The sequence below is a fragment of the Vanacampus margaritifer genome, chromosome 15, assembly GCF_051991255.1.
Source record: "Vanacampus margaritifer isolate UIUO_Vmar chromosome 15, RoL_Vmar_1.0, whole genome shotgun sequence".
NCBI classification, from domain to species: Eukaryota; Metazoa; Chordata; class Actinopteri; order Syngnathiformes; family Syngnathidae; genus Vanacampus; species Vanacampus margaritifer.
In genome coordinates, this window is record NC_135446.1 from 14,209,851 (window position 1) to 14,230,803 (window position 20,953).

The 20,953-nt window shown below is 43.7% G+C and overlaps 1 protein-coding gene across 2 annotated transcripts in view; it reads right to left on the reverse strand.

Moving 5' to 3' along the window:
- Nucleotides 1–20,953, reverse strand: part of LOC144034540 (thyrotropin-releasing hormone-degrading ectoenzyme-like) — a 50,445-nt gene that overhangs the window by 722 nt on the left and 28,770 nt on the right. For both annotated transcript variants that reach the window (XM_077543371.1, XM_077543370.1), the window contains 16 exons: nt 16,713–16,867; nt 14,104–14,217; nt 10,065–10,202; nt 9,752–9,817; nt 8,977–9,042; nt 8,530–8,708; nt 6,431–6,519; nt 6,165–6,298; nt 6,037–6,092; nt 4,492–4,639; nt 4,309–4,412; nt 4,126–4,233; nt 3,648–3,815; nt 2,165–2,305; nt 2,018–2,099; nt 257–1,940 (listed from right to left, as the gene is read on the reverse strand). In XM_077543371.1, the coding sequence (XP_077399497.1) occupies nt 1,788–1,940; nt 2,018–2,099; nt 2,165–2,305; nt 3,648–3,815; nt 4,126–4,233; nt 4,309–4,412; nt 4,492–4,639; nt 6,037–6,092; nt 6,165–6,298; nt 6,431–6,519; nt 8,530–8,708; nt 8,977–9,042; nt 9,752–9,817; nt 10,065–10,202; nt 14,104–14,217; nt 16,713–16,867 (1,901 nt within the window). In that variant the 3' untranslated portion in view covers nt 257–1,787. The remainder of the gene's footprint in view (nt 1–256; nt 1,941–2,017; nt 2,100–2,164; nt 2,306–3,647; nt 3,816–4,125; nt 4,234–4,308; nt 4,413–4,491; nt 4,640–6,036; nt 6,093–6,164; nt 6,299–6,430; nt 6,520–8,529; nt 8,709–8,976; nt 9,043–9,751; nt 9,818–10,064; nt 10,203–14,103; nt 14,218–16,712; nt 16,868–20,953) is intronic.

Here is a 20,953-nt window from a genome sequence, read left to right on the forward strand (position 1 = left end):
ACTCAGCAAAATATCAGGGAAAAAAAAAAGAGCTCTCTCTCTCTCTCTCTCATTCTCATTCTCTCTCTCCCCCCAAAAAATCAGCAAAATAAACGACAGATTGAATATTAAAATAATTGTTAGTTGCTATTAAAATTAAGTGGGATTTTTTTGTTGTTGTCCCCAGTCAGCTAACATGTAGCCTGCTAGCATGCTGATTGCTAGCTCCACAGCTGAAGCACATTAAGTGAAAGAAGTCAAATAGAAAGTTGTGAACCTTTGAAGAAGTTCCCCAGTCCAGGTGGTCGATTTTAGCCTGCTAATAAGTAGCCTGCTAGCATGCTGACATCCAGTGTGTCCTGCTTGCTCAAAAGTGAATACATTTGTCAACCTCTGAAAAACGTCCTGCAGTCCAACAGTTAGCCTTTTAGCACACCAGCATTGTCACTATGTAGCCTTTCGAGGAGATCTGCAGCTGAGGTGATTAAATGAAAGCAAAGCAACATGTCAACATTTTCATTTATTGTCCAAACAGAAGACAGGAAAGCACAGGAAGCAGTCCGAGGAAATCATCTTCTACTTCCTCTTTCCACTAGTTCACGTTTTCTTAAACAAATCGTCAATAATTAGCTTTTTTTTTTAATCTGTCTCTTAGTTGACACTTAAAAGTATAATTAAAAGTATAAATTCTTTCTTAGTTGTATGTGCTTTTTGGCCTGGAAACTGCTGACAGAATCAGAAAAGTAATTACAACAATACTTGCGCACACACACGCACACACACAAGGCGAGTGTCTGGAAGCAGGCAAAGTAGTGAGTGTTTGGTGTATGGCTCAAATGTTTGCACACTTTTGGATCAGAAGAGAGGAAGAATAAAGGGGATTTACTACACTTGAGTTCCAATCCAGTTGAGATCTTTTCCCAAATTTGATCTAGCTTGTAATCCGTTGTGCACTGGTTTTGAACTGGTTCAGATCCGGCTTAAAAACAGGCTCGGCTCCTGTTTCAAACCAGTTGGGATCTGGTTTTGAAGTAGTTCCAAACCAAGTTAAAATCAGTTCTGATCCCGTTTAAAAAAGTTTGCCCCAGCTTGTGATCCATTCTGCTCCAGTTCCAAACCAGTTTGTAATGCAGTCTGCTCTAGATCCAAACCTATCTTGATTCCATTTTGATCCAGTTCCAAATTAGATTGACCCAGTTTGTAATCCTTCCTGCTCCAGTCCTGAACCAACTCATATCCAGTTCCAAACAATTTCGGATCAATTTCCGAACAAGCATGTTGATCTGATAGTTCCTTTTTCATGGTGAAAACAAAACTAGTCCAATTTTGCTGTTGCCATGGTGACACATGCTCGTCAAGGTACTGGTGGACGTTTTAGTCAAGTTGGTCAGAACTTGCTCCTTTGCTTATCTTTCAAATGTAAATACGAGTTCACGCAAAGCCTCCATCAGAGTGGCTGGGAAAGCCCAGGTGGGAGGGGCTTGTCGTGGGCCGGGCTTCCAGATCTTTTCTTGTACAAACACACCAGTTAAGAAAATAAAAATACTTTATAATGAGGGGGATAAAACGCATGCTTTTATTTTGAAGGGCTGACAATCCCCTCTAGTCTGACTGATAAACTGATTGCAATCAGACATTAGGGTCACGTGACTGTTAGCCACTAGCTGCTAACGGCTAACTGACCTGACCGCTGCTAACTTGCTTTTTTCTCCAGATGAGGTCAGGAAGTGAGAGGCAACGAGGCAGCCAATCACGCGAGTCCTTCCAAGTCGTTAACCTGTAAGATAGATGTTGCTAGGCGGAGGACTTCAGCCGTGGGCGGGGCTCGGAGCTTTGCGCAGCCATTGGTAGAAGTGTCGCCGGTGGAGGCGGTGCCAGCGCACATTGCCCTCTACGATCTCCAGCGCCCGCGGCAACGCAGGACCCGCACCCACGCCACTGGATTGGATGAATTCCTTCAGCTGTGTGTCAAGATGTGGAAAGTCACCGTTAGCGAGTGATGGGCGTTAACCACGACGATCTTAACGTGGGCCGGTACCTCATCGAGCTCCTTCTCCGTGTTGAGGAACTCGGTGACGCCGCTGATCAGCTTGGAGTTCATGAAGAGCGCCTCACCGTACCTGAATTGCCCGGACACGCGTGTTAGACACGGGGTCATGCGACGCACACGCCTGGTGTCACTCACCGCGCGTTGAGGACGTCCCACTTCTCGCGGAAGAAGCGCCACGCCAAGTTACGGCCTTGAGGGTTGCGGCCCACGTGGATGATCACGTCGATGGCGTCCTGCTCGGCCACCAGGTCCGACGTCAGGGACAAGTTCAATAACCTGACGAACGCAAGGCAAGTATTGGCTCAAACTTCCTGTGTTATGTTGTGTCCAACACTTTATGTGTGCTACTTATCCTGTCCTAACTCTGGTGTGTTACTTCCTGCATCCTACTTTGTGTTTGTGTGTTGTGTTCTGTGCGCTACTTCCTGCGTGCACTTTGATATTCCTTTTCTATTTGTGTTTATTTAATGTTTGTTAAATTTTGTTATTTCATTAATCAAAAAAACAAAACAAAAAAAACACTTCATGTTCACTACTTCCTGTTCAAAACTTCCTGTGTGACCTCTGATGCATAACTTCCTGTGTGTAATAATTTGATAATAATGGCAAAACAATTTATTCACAAATGTAGATTTATTAAATGTCGACCTTTGTTTTTGATTTATTGTAAGGAAATTGAAGAGTTTGGAAGGACATTGCCGAGCGTGAAGACGAAGCAAGCCTTGTCAGTATTTAATAACTTAAAAGTTCACTGTCCGATTAGACCTTTTTTTTGTTTTGAGTGTTTTCTTGTTTGACAGCACAGTTTATGTGCTCAGTTTGAATTGGATGTTGAAGTGTGAATTAATAACGAAAGCACCCCAAAAATAAAATATATATTTTTTTTTTAAAGATTACCACTAGTTTTTCAAAAATAAACTGTTAAAATATCTAAAAAACAAAACAAAAAACTTCCTTTATGCTGTACTTCCTGTGTGACTTCTGATGCATTACTTCCTGTGTGTTATGTTGAGTCCACCACTTTTTTTGTGCTACTTAATGTGGCCTATCTCTGGTTTGCTACTTTCTGTTCGTAATTTCCTGCGTGCTAATTCAGGTACTTCCTGTGTGATCCTTCTTGTGTGTAACTGCATACCACTTCCTGTGTAGTTTTTTTTTTTATGACGTGTTAAATTGTGTGGTCACGACTGTCTGTGTGCTACTTCCTGTTTGCTTGCTTTACTGTCCGATTAGACCTTTTGTTTTTTGTTTTGAGTGTTCTTTTTCTTGTGTCCTGTTTGACAGCACCGTTTATGTGCTCAGTTTGAATTGGATGTTAAAATGTGAATTAATAAAGAAAGCAAAAAATTAAAATAATAAAATAAATAAATAAATAAATAAACTTCCTTTATGCTAATTCTAGTGTGCTACTTCCTGTGTGACCTCTGCCACCATGTTGTGTCCGCTACTTCTAGTTCAATGGCTTCCCGTGTGTACCACTTCACGTTCACTACTTCCTGCGTGAGCTATTTTGTGGTCACATCTGCCTGTGTGTTACTTCCTTCTCATTGTGCGTATGTTGTGATTGCAGGATACTTGGGTGAAAATCGATTGCTGGCAAACACTTAAGCTTGCACACCTGTTGAGCAGGAAGGCATTATCGGAGCACGTGAGCGCCTCCAACAGGATCTTCTTCTCCGAGACGGCGTTTGAGGAGTGGAACTTCATCCAGATGAACTCCCACACGTCTTCGTCCATCAGACTCACGCCCGTGCAGTAGACCACGTCGCGGATGTTGGGAGGGATCCTACACGCACACGCAAGGACACACAAAATGGTTGTGCTTCACTTCATCTGGCAGCTGAGTTCAATCATCTCATGCTTAAATGACAATTTAGGTCAACTTCACGATCACACACACGCACGCACACACACTTCTTGCATTATTAATGATTCAGGCCAGTGATCAGCTGGGACAGCCGATGAGTGTGTGTGAGTGTTTTATGCGCTTTAAACATTAACTTTAAATGACACACACGTTCCGCCTACCCACACTCATGCACGCTCACACACACATATAACTGTAGTTCTGTGAGTGTGTGTGTTCTGCACTTTACCTGTTCTTGTTGCTGGAGATCCAATCTGAGATGTAGGCGACGGCCTGGCGGTGGCACTGCTTGTTCCCAAAGCTACACGCTAACATGATTAGCTCCCGCTGTAGCTCCCTGGACAGACGAGCAGTGTGTGTGAATGTAGGTATGTATTTAGCGAGTGTGTGCGCGCGCGTGTGTGTGTGTTACTCAGTCTGGTAGGATGCTTGCAGGATGCCGCCCTCGCCGTTAGCCGCGTTGGTAGGCCAGCCTATCTGATGGTAGCGCGTTGCCACTTGGTTCAGTACGTAGTCCTGCAAACACACGCGCAGAAAGAAAGATGGAAACACGCTCCGGGTGATGGACAGGCGCTCGTGTGTGCGTGCGTCTTACGCTGAAGAGGTTGTAGTCGTCGGTTCGGTCGAGCAGCTTGTCGAGCTGGTAGAGCGCCCGGCTGGCGGCGTGCCACGGCAGGAAGGACGCCTCCTCGGGCAGGTAGGCCATCAGCTGCAGCGGCACGCCCTGCGGGAGGTAACCCGCCCTGCGGCCACCACATCAGACCACTTACAGTACAAAGACACCGGGGGGCGCACTTGAGGGGCCTGATGGGCTTCATCGCTTATGGAATGTTATTTGGACAGGAAGTTTTCTGTGTATGTGTGTGTTTTCTTTATTATTAAATTATTAGTTTATTAGTGGGGGTGGACGGCGGACGACATGCACTGATTCCTATTTGTCGAGGGGAAATTGATCAGCCATTTGGGATACTACCAAATTTACTGATGGCCACCATGACCCTGTGTGTGTGAGTGCAATTGTTATTTGTATGCATGTGTGTTCTTTATTATGTATGTTTTCTTACCTTGTATGCATGTGTTGTTCAATTGTGTGTTTTATATAGGAATGGGCGAGTACCGATACCAAGCCTTATTTCAAGGTATCGGTACTCACGCCGATACCATTATCAGCCAGCCTCATGTGCTCGTTTTACAATCTGGAACTCGAAATTAGGAATTAAGGAATAGAAAATTGCCGTTAATTTCATGTAACTTAAGGAAAAATGCTATATATGGATACATACATCTTCCTTTAAAATGATCTGTCATTACCAGAAGTACTAGTGGTATCGGTACTTTTTCTTCAAATGTTTTTTTATTTGTGTGTGTAGGTTGTTCATTTGTGCGTGTGCGCGTGTGAGATTGGCGCCGTTGCAACAGTGGATGTGATGCCAGTTCTTTTTATAGTTGTGTTTTCTCACCGCCAGCACGGGAAAAAGCAACGCTTTGTGGATGAGTGTGTGTGTGTGTGCAAGTGTGTGTGTGTGTGTGTGTGTGATAAAGATGTCAAGGAGAAAGTTGGCGAAAAGAACGGCACAGGAGCGGTCGTGGGTCGGCGTGGCGTCCTCTATGCATTCATTAACATTTATTCACCTGCCAGCGGCCCCGCCCCCTTGCTCATGAATATTAACGAGGCCAGTCGCTTGGGGTACATTGTGCACCGTTCGAGTTATTTCTTTTATTACTTGTGATGATGGATGTTCAGCACAGCGACCAATCGCACGTCAGGCAGCGCGTGACCTTAACTGGGGAGCTGTCAATCAAAACCACCGTAAATAAGTCCGTCGCGTTGCCCGTCTTTCGTCTCATTTCCATTCCCGGCACGCACCTGGCCGATGCGCATTATCATAATCATCCGTAACGGTCGCCACGGCAACCGCATCAACGCTCGAATGTTTGTGTACGGCGGAAGCGCGCCATGTGACCGCACATTAACCAGCTTGTTAGCGCTCACTTCATTGTTGGGCCATTAGCGAGGCTCAGTGGACAGCTAAACACCCTTAGCGCTTAGTGTGTGTGTGTGTGTGTGTGTGTGTGTGTGTTTGTGTGCGGTTAATATCAAACCACTGATAGTGCTGTCTGTGTTTGTGTGTGTGATCACCTGGCCAAGTTGAAGGCGTCGTCAATGAGTCCCGCGCGGTTGCCAACAGAGATGACCTGCGTCACATGGTCACATTGAGTCACATGGTCACACGTGGTCACATTGGTGACATGATGTCATGGCGTCACCTGAGGGTTGCTGTGCAGCTGCTGAATCAGCAACTTCCAGTTTTGGAAGTCGTAGTTGACGCGGAAGTATCCCGTCTGGTTGATGTTGCCTAGCAACCACGTCTTGTCGTCCATCTCACTCATCATGTGACTCTCTGGGACATCACCGGAGAACCAATCAATCACAAGATGAACATTTAAGACATGCTCTGATTGGTTGATTGATGCGTCACGCTAGCTGCTAGCTAATGCTAACAGAAGACAATCCAGTGTATAAAAACTAGTACCTGTCTTATTGTGGATCCAGATGAGTGTCTCTGAACACACCCAGGACCCGTTTCCCACGGCAACCGTCAACGGCACCTGCCACTGTAAACTAATGAAATACACACGCACACGCAGGCATCATTTCATGTCATTCTTCCAGTCAAAATTGGAGACAAAATGATAACAAAAATGCCATTGTGTCCTCACTAAATAACATTTTGATGCGTGTGTGAGTGCGTAATTGTTCAACTGTCAATCACAGTGATAGAAAAATATGAGATGAATTATTGAGTTGCCCGGCGGCCATATTGATCCAGTGCAGCCTGCAGTGCTGCTAAGATCGTCTTTCTCGCTAAATGTACAATTGTGGTACAATGACCTCCAATTCGCCTCTCTATGTGTGTATGTGTGTGTGTGCATGCATCATGGCAACCATTTTGTCATCCCCCGCAGAGCAGCGCATGAAGGTGTGCAAGGTCACTGTGGAGCTCAGGTTCAAGCTCAACCAGCACTTTGTTTTATTTGTTGTGTGGTAACATATGTTATCGTGGCGGGTCGGGTAGAAACCTCAAATAACCACATTTTCAGCAAAAAGAAAAAAAGCCATAATGTCTGAGTGACCAAATGTCCCATTTTTGAAGTTTGATTGATTATACACAAACATCAACACAATACCAAATATGCTAACAAATTTATTAATTTACCTTCATGGCTGACCTCTCCTTGTCATTTCAAGTCAACTCAATTTTATTTGCAAAGTACTTACTAAAAAAAAAATCAGTCATGAAATAAAGACATGTTATACAAAATAACACAAAAACAAATTAACTCATTTGCTCCCCCAAAAATTATAAATATGTTCTAAGTGTCCCAAAGACGTATTTATATATTATTTAATATTTTTTTTATGCTAGAGCATACAGAAGGCTTTGATGAACAAAACAGTTGAAGCAATGGTAGTTATTACAAAAACGGCCAGCAGGTGGCAGCAGAGTAGAAGAGATCAACCAGGGCCATGTTGCAAACAAGCTCATTTACCCACCGTTCTAAACAGATTTGTGAATAATGATGAAACTTAGCTATATTCTAATGATAATTGCTGCAAAAAGGAAACAAATAGAAATGAATGATGAAAAAAGAGACATTAATCTTTCTTTTGGTAGTAGGTTCCATGTTTTTATGGCAATAGAACACAATATTCTGTGGGTCTTGCAAAATCAGTCAAAATCCAGTAAAACAGCCGGGGAGCAAAGAGGATTGCTTCAGTGAAAATGTCTGGGAGCGAATGAGTTGATAAATATAATAAATACTATATATCATAGTATCTATCATAAAATATTATACAGTATATAAACATAGATAAATATACTGTATACAGTAGATATAGTAACAAGCAGTCTTGTTTATGAGTGTGATGTCGGTGCTGCTCTCTACTTCCTGCTTCACATTAGCATTTGAATATTGGCCACTTCCTGTCAGCTGCACGTCTGCGTGCTCATCACTGATTCAGCAGGCGACGCTAAGCATCAGGAGCATTTCGGCTTATTTAGCCCAACGCGTTTTCCTGCTTGTGACGCCTCTTCCGCTTCTAACATTCGCTTGAAACATTTCTTTAAATAGTCGTGATGCATCACTGCGCAACAGGTCACAACGTGTCACAACAAATCACAACATGACACAGGTGTTTGTCTGCAAGCCACCTAGCAAAACAAACGCAGTCGCGACGTCTGAGCGGGGCCCCGCGTGGCCCCGAGACGCTCGCAACGTTCCGACTTGAAAGAATGGGAACGAGGGCGTCGACGGCAAGTCAGAATGTTTGAAGGGTTTAAACGTCGCACAAAAGCGACAAAGAAAAGAAAGAAAAAAAGTGTGAGATGAAGTATTGATGAAGCAGAAAATAGGTTGAAAAAAGTGGCAAAGAAAAGGCGCGCAGGCGTGAATAAAACATGACAATCAAATATAAATGATGGCAATGTGAGCAATGTGAGTGCTTCACTAGACAGCGAGACCACTGAAAGACCCCCAGCTGACCCCCAGCTGACCCCCAGCTGACCCCGCTACGCGCCATGACACGACACGCCACATCACGGCCACGGCACAACGTGTTACGCCAACTCACCTGCTGTTGCCCCTCCCATCCTGCCCATACAGGAAGTGCTCCTGGCTGACTGTGATGTAATGCGTGGAGAGCTGCTCTGATTGGTTCTTGCTGATGGTGACCACTGGGTATCCCATTTGCAGAGTCCACCTGTCCATCACGGCGCTGATGTCGATGTCCCGCCCCTCGGATCGCATGGCCTGCACACAAACGCACGTGCCAAAAATAAATTTTGGGCGATCACATCTTTTGCTACAAGACTAACGAGCTCATGGTCTGATGTCTAACTGGCAAAGTTAAAAAGTAATCAGGGAGGTTTTTTTCCATGGTGGTCCGGCCATCACGTTGCCAAGGCGACAAGCTTTCTCATCTCACCCAATCCGTCGGTCCGGTCTAAGAAGCTTTGTTAGAGTTGCTTCCTTAAATAATTAAGAGCAGACTGGCTGCTCGCTCGCTTGGCACTCGTACCTCAGACAGTTTCCTCCACAGGTCGTCACGCGCCGCGTTGCCGTACATGTGACTCAGCAGATAATCCTGGACAGACACAAACAAACATGTCACTGATTAGATAATCCAACAAACACCCAACAAATGTGACTCATCAGATTACCCTGAGGAGAAAACAATATGCAATTTATGACATCATCATGCAATCTACATATGACTCATTAAATTATCCTGTTTTCAAAAAATGACTAAAATAATCCTGCATTCCACACGTGACTCATCAAATAATCCCAACGCAAACAAAAATGAAAAAAATATTTGTGGCCTGCATTTAACTAAGCAGTTTAGGAACAGATGGATGCACATGCACTCACCTCATTGGCTGATAAATCAGTGGGAGGTGCTTATTATGTTAATGAAACCCACTATTACATCACAGTGAAGAGGAAGCGCAGAATGTTTTGCTTAAGAAATACTCGAGTCAAGTTACTGAAGAAAGTATTTGGATACAACACATTCAAAGCAGGTTTTCCACAAAGTAGGTCCCAACATGGTGTAAAAATCATTTTCTTGGTAGTCATTGTGGAGACGTTACGCACGTTACGGCTCGATGAATAATGCAGCGACCGCTCACGTCACTTTTCCACAACAAAATCACGCTCGCTTTCATGCGGCTGACATCCAAAGACAAACATTCTCAAGATCTGAGATCCCCGTCGTACACGCTTCACCTCCTCTCATGCTTTGCGTTATTTGTTCCTGCTGAACGACAGCAGGGGGCGTGAGTGAAGCTTACGTTAAGTCCTTTCCGGAAGAGTCGCTGTCCCATCACGTTGGCCAGCATCCGGATCAGTGCTGCCCCCTACGGGACAGACAAAAACAAAATCATCCAGCCATCCCTTTTCTGTCCAACGCTTCATTTGAGAAGATGGAGTCTATCCCAGCTGACTCGAGTGTACACCCTGGACTGGTTGCCAGTCAATAGCAAGGCACATATAGACTAACATCACCTTAGAAGGGGTCCCCCACGGTTCAATTTTAGAACCACTTCTCTTTCTGTAAATAACATCTGTACTCACACATCCTGCATAGACAAAGGCATTTTGTACTTTTTTGTATGCGATCCAGTCAAAAACGCGGTCGATGTCAGCGGCGTCCTGCACATCCTGCGAGATGGCGTGAGAGGAACTCAGGCCGTCCAGCAACATCACCTCGTGGAGGACGTCCGTCAGGAAACGTTGCTTCTCCTGCAAACATAAAACACTATTTGAAACCTCATTTAAAAAAAAAAAAAAAAGTGCACTTTATTGTTTTTTTTCCCGCAAACGAACCCATCGATCTTTACCGAGTGCTATCTGTCTCAGGCTAAATCATGGAGCGTGTGGCCCCAACTAATTAGCGCTTACAGTAGAGATTTCCTTCTAATGAATGTCACAGTTAATCAGCCACAGTGCATTTTTTTCCCATTTAACTTTTTGCCGGGTTTTCGCTGCTAATTAACTTAATGAAGAGCAACTTTTTCATTAAGAGCATCAGCTGGGATCAGACTAATTCAAGCATTGCGGAGATTTACTGGATTTACTTTTTAATGAACCTACATTGAGTTTTCTCTTCTTTTTTTTTACTGTGATTATGTAAAATGAAAACGTGCTGCTTGCTGCGTGATTTACAAAAGCAGAAATTCCAAAATAAAATCTACCAAAACAAGTAGCTGTTGTAAATAAATTTAGTGTTGATCACCTGGACACAGCAGACTCACACCTGGACACTGCCTGCCAGCACATTTTACACAATTAGCCGTAATTAGCTGTCGTTAGCCGGACGCCATGTTTGGATGTGAGCGCTTGATAGCAAAGAACACTAATTAGCCCGGACGCTAATTGAGCGGCAAGGACTGTGTGGCAGATGGGTCCTCGCGTGTCCATGTGTGTGTGTGCAGTCACAGGGCTGTGCATTCGCAGATGGAGGGAGCAGATTATTTCCTGGAGAAGCTGCAAAATAGCTGTCAGTCATCCTCTTTGACCTCCATGAACGCTGACCAACATTTACAACCGAAATTCAAATGCAGTCAGTGTCATTAGAGTGCTTCGAGATGCGAGCCGTCACTTGGCTGATATTTTTGTCTTCAGATAAGAGCAAAAAATTTGACATACAAGAGCGCCAGATGGTGCCAGAAAATGTGGCGACATCTGCCATCATCAATACATGTTGGTTTTCCTGCAGTGAAAGACAATATCAGTAGGTGGCGCTAATGCACATTTAAGGCTTGCCAACTGCCAAAAAACACCACAGAAGAAGAACAAAGGAACATATATTGGGTAAAGTTGTGTTTTCTGTTCCCATTTTCCATTCTGGCAGGTTACTGTGTTTGCAAACAGTACAAAAATGTTGAGCACACATTTCTTCTGAGAAACATGAATAAAAAATTATTTTGATTGTGTTGCATTTCCATTCATTTCACCGGGGAAAGATGATTTGAGAAACCAGCGTTGAGATACGAGCGTCGTCCTGGAATGAATAAAACTCTTATTTCATGGCACGGCTGTATTTGCTCCAGCTTTTCAACACATATCTACAGAAAAGCGCGATATAAATCTGATGCGTTATTATATTATTATGATATGTAGATAATCAATTGTGGTCTAATACGATTTCAGCCTCTTTATCTCTTTGACTGCCAGACGTTTTCAGAAAAGGGATGCCGTGGGTGCCAGCCGATTTTAAGCATTTTGACTGATCTTTCAAGGTCCATAGAAAATTATGTGTTTGGACTATGGAAACACACATACTACCAAAAAAAGATTGGACTCTCATCTTTCTTCAGAAAAAAAAAGTTTGTTTCTACCTTATTCCGTTTTTCAGTAATCCACAATAGAAAATGGTTAGTTTCACCTCTGTTTTGAAACAAACGTCTTTTAACGTCTTTGGCACTCCTCCATAGGATTTTACTAAACGTTATTTAACGTTTTTGGCAGTCAAAGAGTTAAGATGCCATGTTGATATAACCTGCCCCATTTCATAGTGCCAATTCATGCGACTTCAACTAAGGTGCGTGCTCTCATTTCCCCCCGTTTCTATCCCTTTATTTATTTATTTATTTATTTATATACTTTTATTTCTATATTAACCCAGTTAACTATAGGCATATAATGATGAAATCTTACCTTTGACACACTTGCAATGTAATTTCTTATGAAATATGAGTTATTTCGGTGGCTATTTTTCTTACCCGGAAGTCAAACGCTCGGTTCAGCATGACGTCGTCCGAGCCGGCCGCTTCGCACAACGGCCACGAAACATACAGATAAAATGGACTCTAAATTTCCCGGGCTGCTAGATCTCCGCGTTCGGTCACGCAAGCCATCAATTCTTGAATAAACATTTGAAACAAAACGGGTCCTTGCCGCAAGAAATCGTGGAAAAGGAGGGGAGCAGAGAGTGTTAGGGGGAAGAAGGAGGAGGGAAAAAAAGCACCAGGGGTGCCCAAGTCCAGTCCTTGAGAGCCCCTGTCCAGCCTGTTTTCCATGTTTGTCTCCACACACCTGATTCAAGATCAGGATCGTTATCAGGCTTCTGCAAAGCTTGCTGATTAGCTGATCATTAGATTCAGCTGCACTGCAGGAGGGAAACATGGAAAACAGGCTAGATTGTGGCTCTCGAGGACCGGACTTGGCCACCACTGCACTACACCATCCATTCATTTAAATTCATCAGCGCAAATGTTTTACTTGTAGTTTACACCCGTGTCAACCAATGGATTATTGTCATTTCATTGCACTTTGGCATTGCAAATGTGAAGAATAATTGATTGCTTTGAATTCATTTGGACAGACTGTTTATTGATAAAGGTTACTTTTGTCATTTCCCATGGGGGGAGGGCTCAGAGAAAGTGGGCGTGCGTTTAGTCCGCATAGGCGGTGCAGGAGTGGAGCCGCACGTCAAACCGTGCCAACAGCTCGTTTTTTCAGGTTGGGAGGGGCTGGTGCTTGGAGAGCAGAATAACCCAGAATTTCTCATACAGGGGCGAATGGAGTTTTTTGGTCATGTTTTTGGTGAAGAATTAGCATTTAACTCTTTGACTGCCAAACACGTTAAATAACGTTTAGTAAAATCCGATGGAGGAGTGCCAAAGACGTTAAAAGACGTTTGTTTCAAAACAGAGGTGAAACTAACCATTTTCTATTGTTGATTACTCAAAAACGGAATAAGGTAGAAACAAACTTTTTTTTCCGATGAAAGATGAGAGTCCAATCTTTCATTTGGTAGTATGTGTGTTTCCATAGTCCAAACACATAATTTTCTGTGGACCTTGAAAGATCAGTCAAAAGATCAGTAAAAATGCTTAAATCGGCTGGCACCCACGGCATCCCTTTTCTGAAAACGTCTGGCAGTCAAAGAGTTAAACATGGCTAAAAGCTCCAAAAAGTTGATTTTTCATGTTGCAGTCCCTTTAAGGGTATTAAAACTTCAACTAAATTTGCAATGGGACTGTCTTGTTCCTCGACCCAATCACAAACAGATGACATCAGAAATTTTGCGATCTTTGATTGGTTGGTTGGTCAGAGCAAAACTATTTGACTAGCAAAACGCTTTCACGGATGAATAATTTTCATATTCAGAATCACTGCTGTGTAGGATGTCTTTTATAAATTTTTGTACGTTTTTGTCACATTATTAGACACCCAAAGCACGGCTCTCCTCTCCTCAGAACTTCATGTCAGTCAATCACGCAATTAGTCAAATGAGACCTTTGTTTTGCTGCGGCATGCAAATGCAGATAAAGAAGAAGAAGCGAGTGAAGTAAATGTCACGCAAGCGGTCCTCTTCATCATCATCGAATCGTAATTGGACAAACACTTTGTCTCAATCCCAAGTGATGCAGCCTTGCAAATGACAAACGCGCTAAGTCACTTTTAAAAAGGCTACCTCGCTTTCTGTGCGTGCACGTGTGCGTCCTGTACTGCGCTCTTTGCTGCGCTTAAATGTAAACTTGTGGTGCGTGACCAAGTGTTGCTGTGAAGACTGTGAAGCGGGTACGAATGGGGGCGTCATTGTGGAAAAGCTCTTGTGATTTGAGTACATATGGAGGCATAGATAGAGTAGATGAATGTACATATGCATAACGTCGGGTGTGCATGTACATCTCACCATGTTCCACTTGGGGAAGAGGAAGTCGGTGCCGACGTACTCGAAGTAGTGAGCGAAGCCTTCTTTCAGCCACACGTCCTCCCACCACACCGGCGTCACCAGGTCACCGAACCACTGCCATGCACAAACACATCTTATATGTCACGTGACACTTGTTAAACATAGTCTCATACGTCACATGACACTTGTCATACATTATGTTACACGTCATGTGACACTTGTCACACATGGTCTTACACGTCACGCGGCACTTGTTACACATCAGTTTGAATCTCCTATGAAACTTCTTACGCATAATCTTACATTTTACACATAATCTTACACGTCACGTGACTCGTTAGACATGGTCTTACACGTCACGTGACACTTTTTGCACATTGTCTTACATGCCACGTGACACTTACTATGCATAGTCTTATATGTCATATAAAACTTATTACACATAATCCTACATGTCACGTGACACTTGTCACACATAGTTTTACACGTTACGTGACACTTGTTGCACATGGTTTTACATGTCATGGCACTTCTTACACATAATCTTACGCGTCACGTGACACTTGTTACACATGGTCTTACACGTCACGTGACACTTGCTACACATAATCTTACACGTCACGTGACACTTGTTACACATTGTCTTACATGTCACATGACACTTGTTATGCATAGTTTTACATGTCACGTTACACTTGTTACACACGTCTTACATGTCACGTGACACTTGTTACACATCATCTTACATGTCGCATGACACTTTTTACACAATCTTACACGTCACACTTGTTACACATAGTCTTACATGTCACACTTGTTACACATAGTCTTACATGTCACGTGACACTTGTTACACATAGTCTTACATGTCACAAAATTTAAACACATCAGTGCATGCTTATTACATGTTCTGCATCACAGGTTGTGTGTGACCTTGAAGCAACATGGACATGGTTATGAAACCGCCAAAAGCTCTGGCCTCACCCTTAACCAAAACAAAGAAGGCGGCATCGCGTTAATTGGGCCTCATTCAATTAATTATGCTCACAAATGCAGAAAGTTGAAAAGAGGAGGGTGGGGTGGAGGTGGTGCCACCTTTATCTTCCTCCTCCTTGTCCTCCTTTTTCTTTTCTTCCTCATCTCCACCAACAAAAGAAACTTTGATGAAGATGCTGGCGGCTGACCTCGTTAATATTCATGAGCGGCGCGTGCAGCCGGCAACGCGGAATGAGAAGAGCTCGACAAACAACACTGGACACAAATCAGATGCCCTCAACACACAACAGCAAAATCACAACATCATCATCGCTACCCTGAAATTTTAACATTGAAGTGCCTCACCAGCTACTTTCAACCTTTCTCATTTGGCAGAAAAAAGACATTTGTGTCGGCAAAAGTTGGCTGGGGAGCCAAGAAGAAAGGCTTTTATACACACACACGGACACACATTGATTGCTACAAAACCATTTTCTACTTCACTATAATGCATGCTTGTTGACCGAATGATTTTTGTAGGCGCTGTGTGAACTCCACACCTACAGGGGGCAGCACAACACAACCAGCAGGAGCGTTTACGAAATCCCCCAAACAACTTAAGATTCCGTTTTTGAAATGCGTCCTTCATTTGCACATGTTAAGTCGCTTTTGTCCTTGCGAGACAAACTCAAGCATCTGGAAGCAGAAGAAGAAAAGACGGAAAAGAAGAAAAGAAGGCGTAGAAGAAGAAATGCGAAGAAGAAAGGAGGCACTCAAGTGGAGACCAACAAAGAAAAAGAAAAAAATCAAGCCAGGTGGAAAGAGAACAATGAGATGATTCATGGCTGCTTGCTTCTCATCAACAACATCGGACACGGAGTGCATGCGCGTACATTATGTGTGTGTGTGTGTGTGTGTGTGTGTGTGTGTGTGTGTGTGTGTGTGTGTGTGTGTGTGTGTGTGTGTGTGGGATGTACACACATATTCATATCTGTGTGTGTGTGTGTATGTGTCTGCGTATTTGTTAAGTCTGAGTCTGTGTCTATGCAAGAGTGTGTGTGTGTGCAGTGAAGCCAATGAATCCTAATGAGACTTCTCCGCGCGACTCTCTCATATCACCACATTGGACAAGTTGTCTCTGTGCGCTCGTTTCCACGACAACAGGTCCAAAACAGATGTGAGACTTCCTCGGAGACGAGCCAACAACACCTACGAGCATATGCCTTTGTGTGTGTGTGTGTGCCTGTGTGTGTTTAATTCAAACTGACAGACGCTGGAGCAAGAATACACATTGGCTCATTTGAAACACACACACACACACACAAGCTGTGTCCAAATAATGTTGGAAGCGTTTTTAAGATTAAATACGCAACTTAGAAGTAAATTTGTGTCACTCACACACAGACACACACTTAACAGACATTATAATCTTTCTTCTCGCTCTACTTCCTGTTTCCACACCCCCTGGGCCCGCCCTTCATGGCTCCGTCAGTCCCCTTCTGCGCAGCAGCCGCCATCTTGTTGCATTTGTCTTTTGGCGTTGACGCCCTTTTGTCTGCTCACGCTCGCCTCCCCGCTCAAAACGTCATCAACCTTATTTCCGCCATTAGCATATAGAGCTTGGGCAAACTCACCTGGTGGCAGATCTCGTGGACGACCACCATGGTCAGTTCCATCTGGTAGGACGATGACGACACTTGGGCGTCCAGCAGGATTTTCTGCTCCACGAAGACGCTGAGGCCCCAGTTCTCCATGGCGGCGTACGGGTGTTTGGGCACGGCCAGCAAGTCTGTAACACGCAAAGCACAAAAAACGGGTCACATAGTCCGTCTGATATTTTTGGCCTTCTGGGCAGCGGCTTAGACTTTAACAACAACAACAAAATTAAGCATTAAAAAAGGTGTCTTGAAAATGTGTTAAACAACTTGAGTTTAGATTTTTTTTAAAGCATTCCTAAAAATTGGTAATGTAAGGTGTTCAGAAAAATACTAGTGATATTATTAGATAAAAGTGTTTTAGAAAAGTATTTAAAAAACATTTGAAGTATATTTTTAAACGTGTTTTAAAGTGTTTAACAAAAGTGGCAAAAAGCCATCACGGTGTCATTAGACATGATGATGATGATGATGAAGGTGAGGAAGAGCACTCCGCTTTGACAGCTGTCAATCATCTGTCAGGCGTCCATCTTGTTAGCCTGCTGCTAGCTAGCACCCCAAATGACAAAAAAAGTGCTGAGTTGCCATGGAAACAGACATCCAAAATGCCCCACATGCACCCCCTCGACCAGCAGCCAATCACGAGACAGCGTTTGCTGACAGGCCCAAACCTCATTGGTTTCTTTTTTGGCACGATTGAGCATATCCCGACAGCTGATTGGCTGGCGGGCGTGAAGGCGCCGCGTTCACCCAAGGCCGATATGTAAATGAGGTTTAAGGTGGAATATGCAAATGAGACATTAAAGGAATTACACATTGAAATTGAAGTGAAACCAATCGTTTCGTTTTACCGCAGCGGCGCCTGCCCGCACACGCGCACGCGCACACGCACACACTTACTCGCACACAAATGAGATTGACTTTGAGAGTGCGGCAGCGGCGTCTCATGTGATTCACCTGAAGTGTGCCGGAGGCCTTTGCTTGTCTGCATACAACACACACACGTAGGCTGACACTTGAACATAACACACACACAGCAGTGACATGCACACACACCACCATGCATTGATACACACGCACACAGCGACACAATCGCGCCCACACATGACATGTCCTGATGCTGAAAATAGCGTCAATGTTTATTTTTGTACGCGGATTCTTTCTTCTTCTTTTTTTCTCGTCTTGCTTTCCGTTTCTTCATCACGTTTTGTGGCACATCGTCTTCCTCTCATCTCGCTTCCTTTCGTCGCGCCTTCTCTTGTCTTCTTCTTCTTCCTTGTCCTGGACACATGAGGAGTGTTTGTTGCCGCGGCGACTGTCTGGAGTGAGGACAATGAGTCATAATGGTCGACGAGGTCAGCCTGCTTATGTTGCCACCTTCTTCTTCTTCAAGCACACACACACAGTTGTCCCATTGCTGGCAACGTGGTCGTGCGGCCTCCGAGAGGATCAAAGTTGACGTGTGCGCAATTAGTGGATTAGTGCGCTAATGTCTGCGGCTGGTCGAGCCCTCGAGCCGCCTCCCGCGCACGCCGGCTCATTACGCTACCGTGCAGTCCGGCGGCGGCGACTGGAGGCTCCGAACCGGTCAGAAGAGGTCGCGTCTGGAAGTGTAACTCAGGAAAGTCTGTTAAGAGGACGGCAATTAGTCCTCATCTCGTCAACTTTAAAGTGGAAGTCAACCCCACATTTTTTTTTGCAATATGTTCTAAATATGGTATTCTGGTTAATAGTGCGTTCGTGGAATATTATTAGGTATGGAGGCATATTGCATTCAGTTGAAAACAATTAAAAAAATTTAGGAAGCTTTGTTTTTTTATATATTTTTTCTTTTCTGAATATTTTTTTCTGTTTTACTGAATATTTTTTGTGTCATAATTTTTGGGGGGAAAAACGGGAAATAATTATTTCAGAAAAACAGAAGGAAATAATACTAAGAAAAATGGGGGGAAATTATTAAGAAAAACAGGTGGGGGATTTAGAAAAAAAACTGAAAAAAAGCAATTTAATAATAATAATTTAATAAAAAGTATATATATATATTTTTTTTTACTTCTGAACTCCAAGTGACTTGTTGCAGACTGGCTACTAGCGGAAGCGGACACGTTCCCGCATACCTCCAACGTACTTTCTGGGTCAGTTAAGGTAAGGTATGTACCGTAGTTAGTAACACACACACACACACACACACACATACACACACACACGCACACACACACACACACAGTATTATTAATGTTTTAGAGTAAGGTATTCAGAAAAAGAGAAAAAAACTTTTTATAAAACATGGAAAAATTAATCAGAAAAACAGAAAAAAAATATTCAGAAAAACTGAAAATAAAGAAAAAATTCCTCAAAAAACAAAGCTTCCCCCCAATTGTATTGCAAATGCAAAAAGGCCGCCCCCTGAGATGGATTTTGCTTCATAATTCATATTCCACAAATGTAATATGAATCAGAATGTCATGTTTAGACTTTAGGTTACATATAACATATTATTGTCAAGAAATGTTTAAGCTTGACTTCCACTTGAAGCTGACGAGGATGCATTGCGCTTCCGCCATTAGCATGTAGCATTAGCATGTAGCATGTGGATTATAAGTGGTTAGCGAACGTTTAAAACGTGACAATGTCAGCAGAAAGGCTCAGTTGATGAAAAGAGGCTGAGTGTGACAACAAGAAAGATTGTTGACTTTCTCTTTGTCTTTATCGCCTGTGATGTGACACACGCACGCAAGACTAACATCCTGCTTTCCCCTTCATCCTCTTCTTGTTTGTTTTTCCAGCTCACAGACATCAGTCGTACCCGTGAGGACCATCCACGCGCAATACGTACACACACACACACAAGCACAAACACAGACTCATGTCACTCATTGTTTTGTAAAACATTAGAGCTAAAACAAATTGGATTCATCGGAGTTCTTTGAGAGCTTGCGGCAAAGCTGATCAGAAATAAGCGCGAGCAGGAAGTCACACAGGAAGTGCTTTTGACGCGCCCTAATTTCATCGGCACACACACACGCACGCACTCACGCCCTCATTTGCTCGTTAATGAGCGGCCGAGCGGATCCGCCAGAGCCGATGCGTCCTCGTCACGCCCGAAACCTCTGAGGAGAAAAGTTGCGTGAAGTTGCGTAACTTCGCTCGGTTGTCGCAGATGGTGAGAGTGAGAGAGACGTTGCCGTGGTAACAGATGCCGGGTCAATGATTCGCTGAGTGGTCAAGGATTACAGATGAACCTTGGTCCTGATGTTGTAGCTCACTCCAGTCAACAAGCTTGGCGGCTGACGAGCAACAAACAACAACAGTTTACAAGACTACACGTGTTGCTATGGTAACAGCTCCAGCCAGGTAGGTTGCAACGGTAACTGCTACATCGACTCACATGAGTCACTATAATAGACATGGTAACCACTACAATCCATTTACAGGTGTTAACGGTCTCCATGGTAACTGACAGACCCATTCAAGGGTGTCACTATGGTAACTAATTCAGCCACATAACATGGTTGCCAAGGTAACTGCTACATCCCCATATAAGTGTTAATGTGGTCTCCCTAGAAACCCTGACAGTCACTAACAAGTGATGATATGGTTGCCATGGCAATTACAACAACTCTCAGGTGTCACTAAGGTCATCACAGTAACCAATACAACCACTGAGTATTGTTGCTACATCCACAAACACACTACAAGTGTCCATATGGTTGCCATGGCAATTTCTACAACGACTCCTAGGTGTCGGTATGGTCATCATGGTAGTCGCCACATCAATATGGTTGCCATGGTAACTGCAACATTCCAAAAACAGGTGTCACTCTCATGGTAACCCCGACATTTATATACAAGTGTCCATTTGGTAGCCATTACATCCACTTTGAGTTGTTGTGGTTGCCATGGTAACTGCTCCGCCCATGAACAGGCATCACTATGGCAACTACTTCACACACTTACAGGTGCTGCTATTGTTGCTGCATAGCTAAGTCACTATGTTCGCCACTAACACCCACTAACTGCTGTTGTCATAGTAACAGCTATGCATCATCCTCATCATCATCATCATAATCCTAAGAGCCCCTCAGAGGGTCTGCAAGTTTCATTCGGGTCACAATATTAGGAACAAAAGAGCAGCAGGGATCTTGTGTAACTTCTTGTTCTTCTCACAAAGTCAAGTAGACTCGTTGCGACTTGAGAGCAGCATGCAGACAGCTGACTGG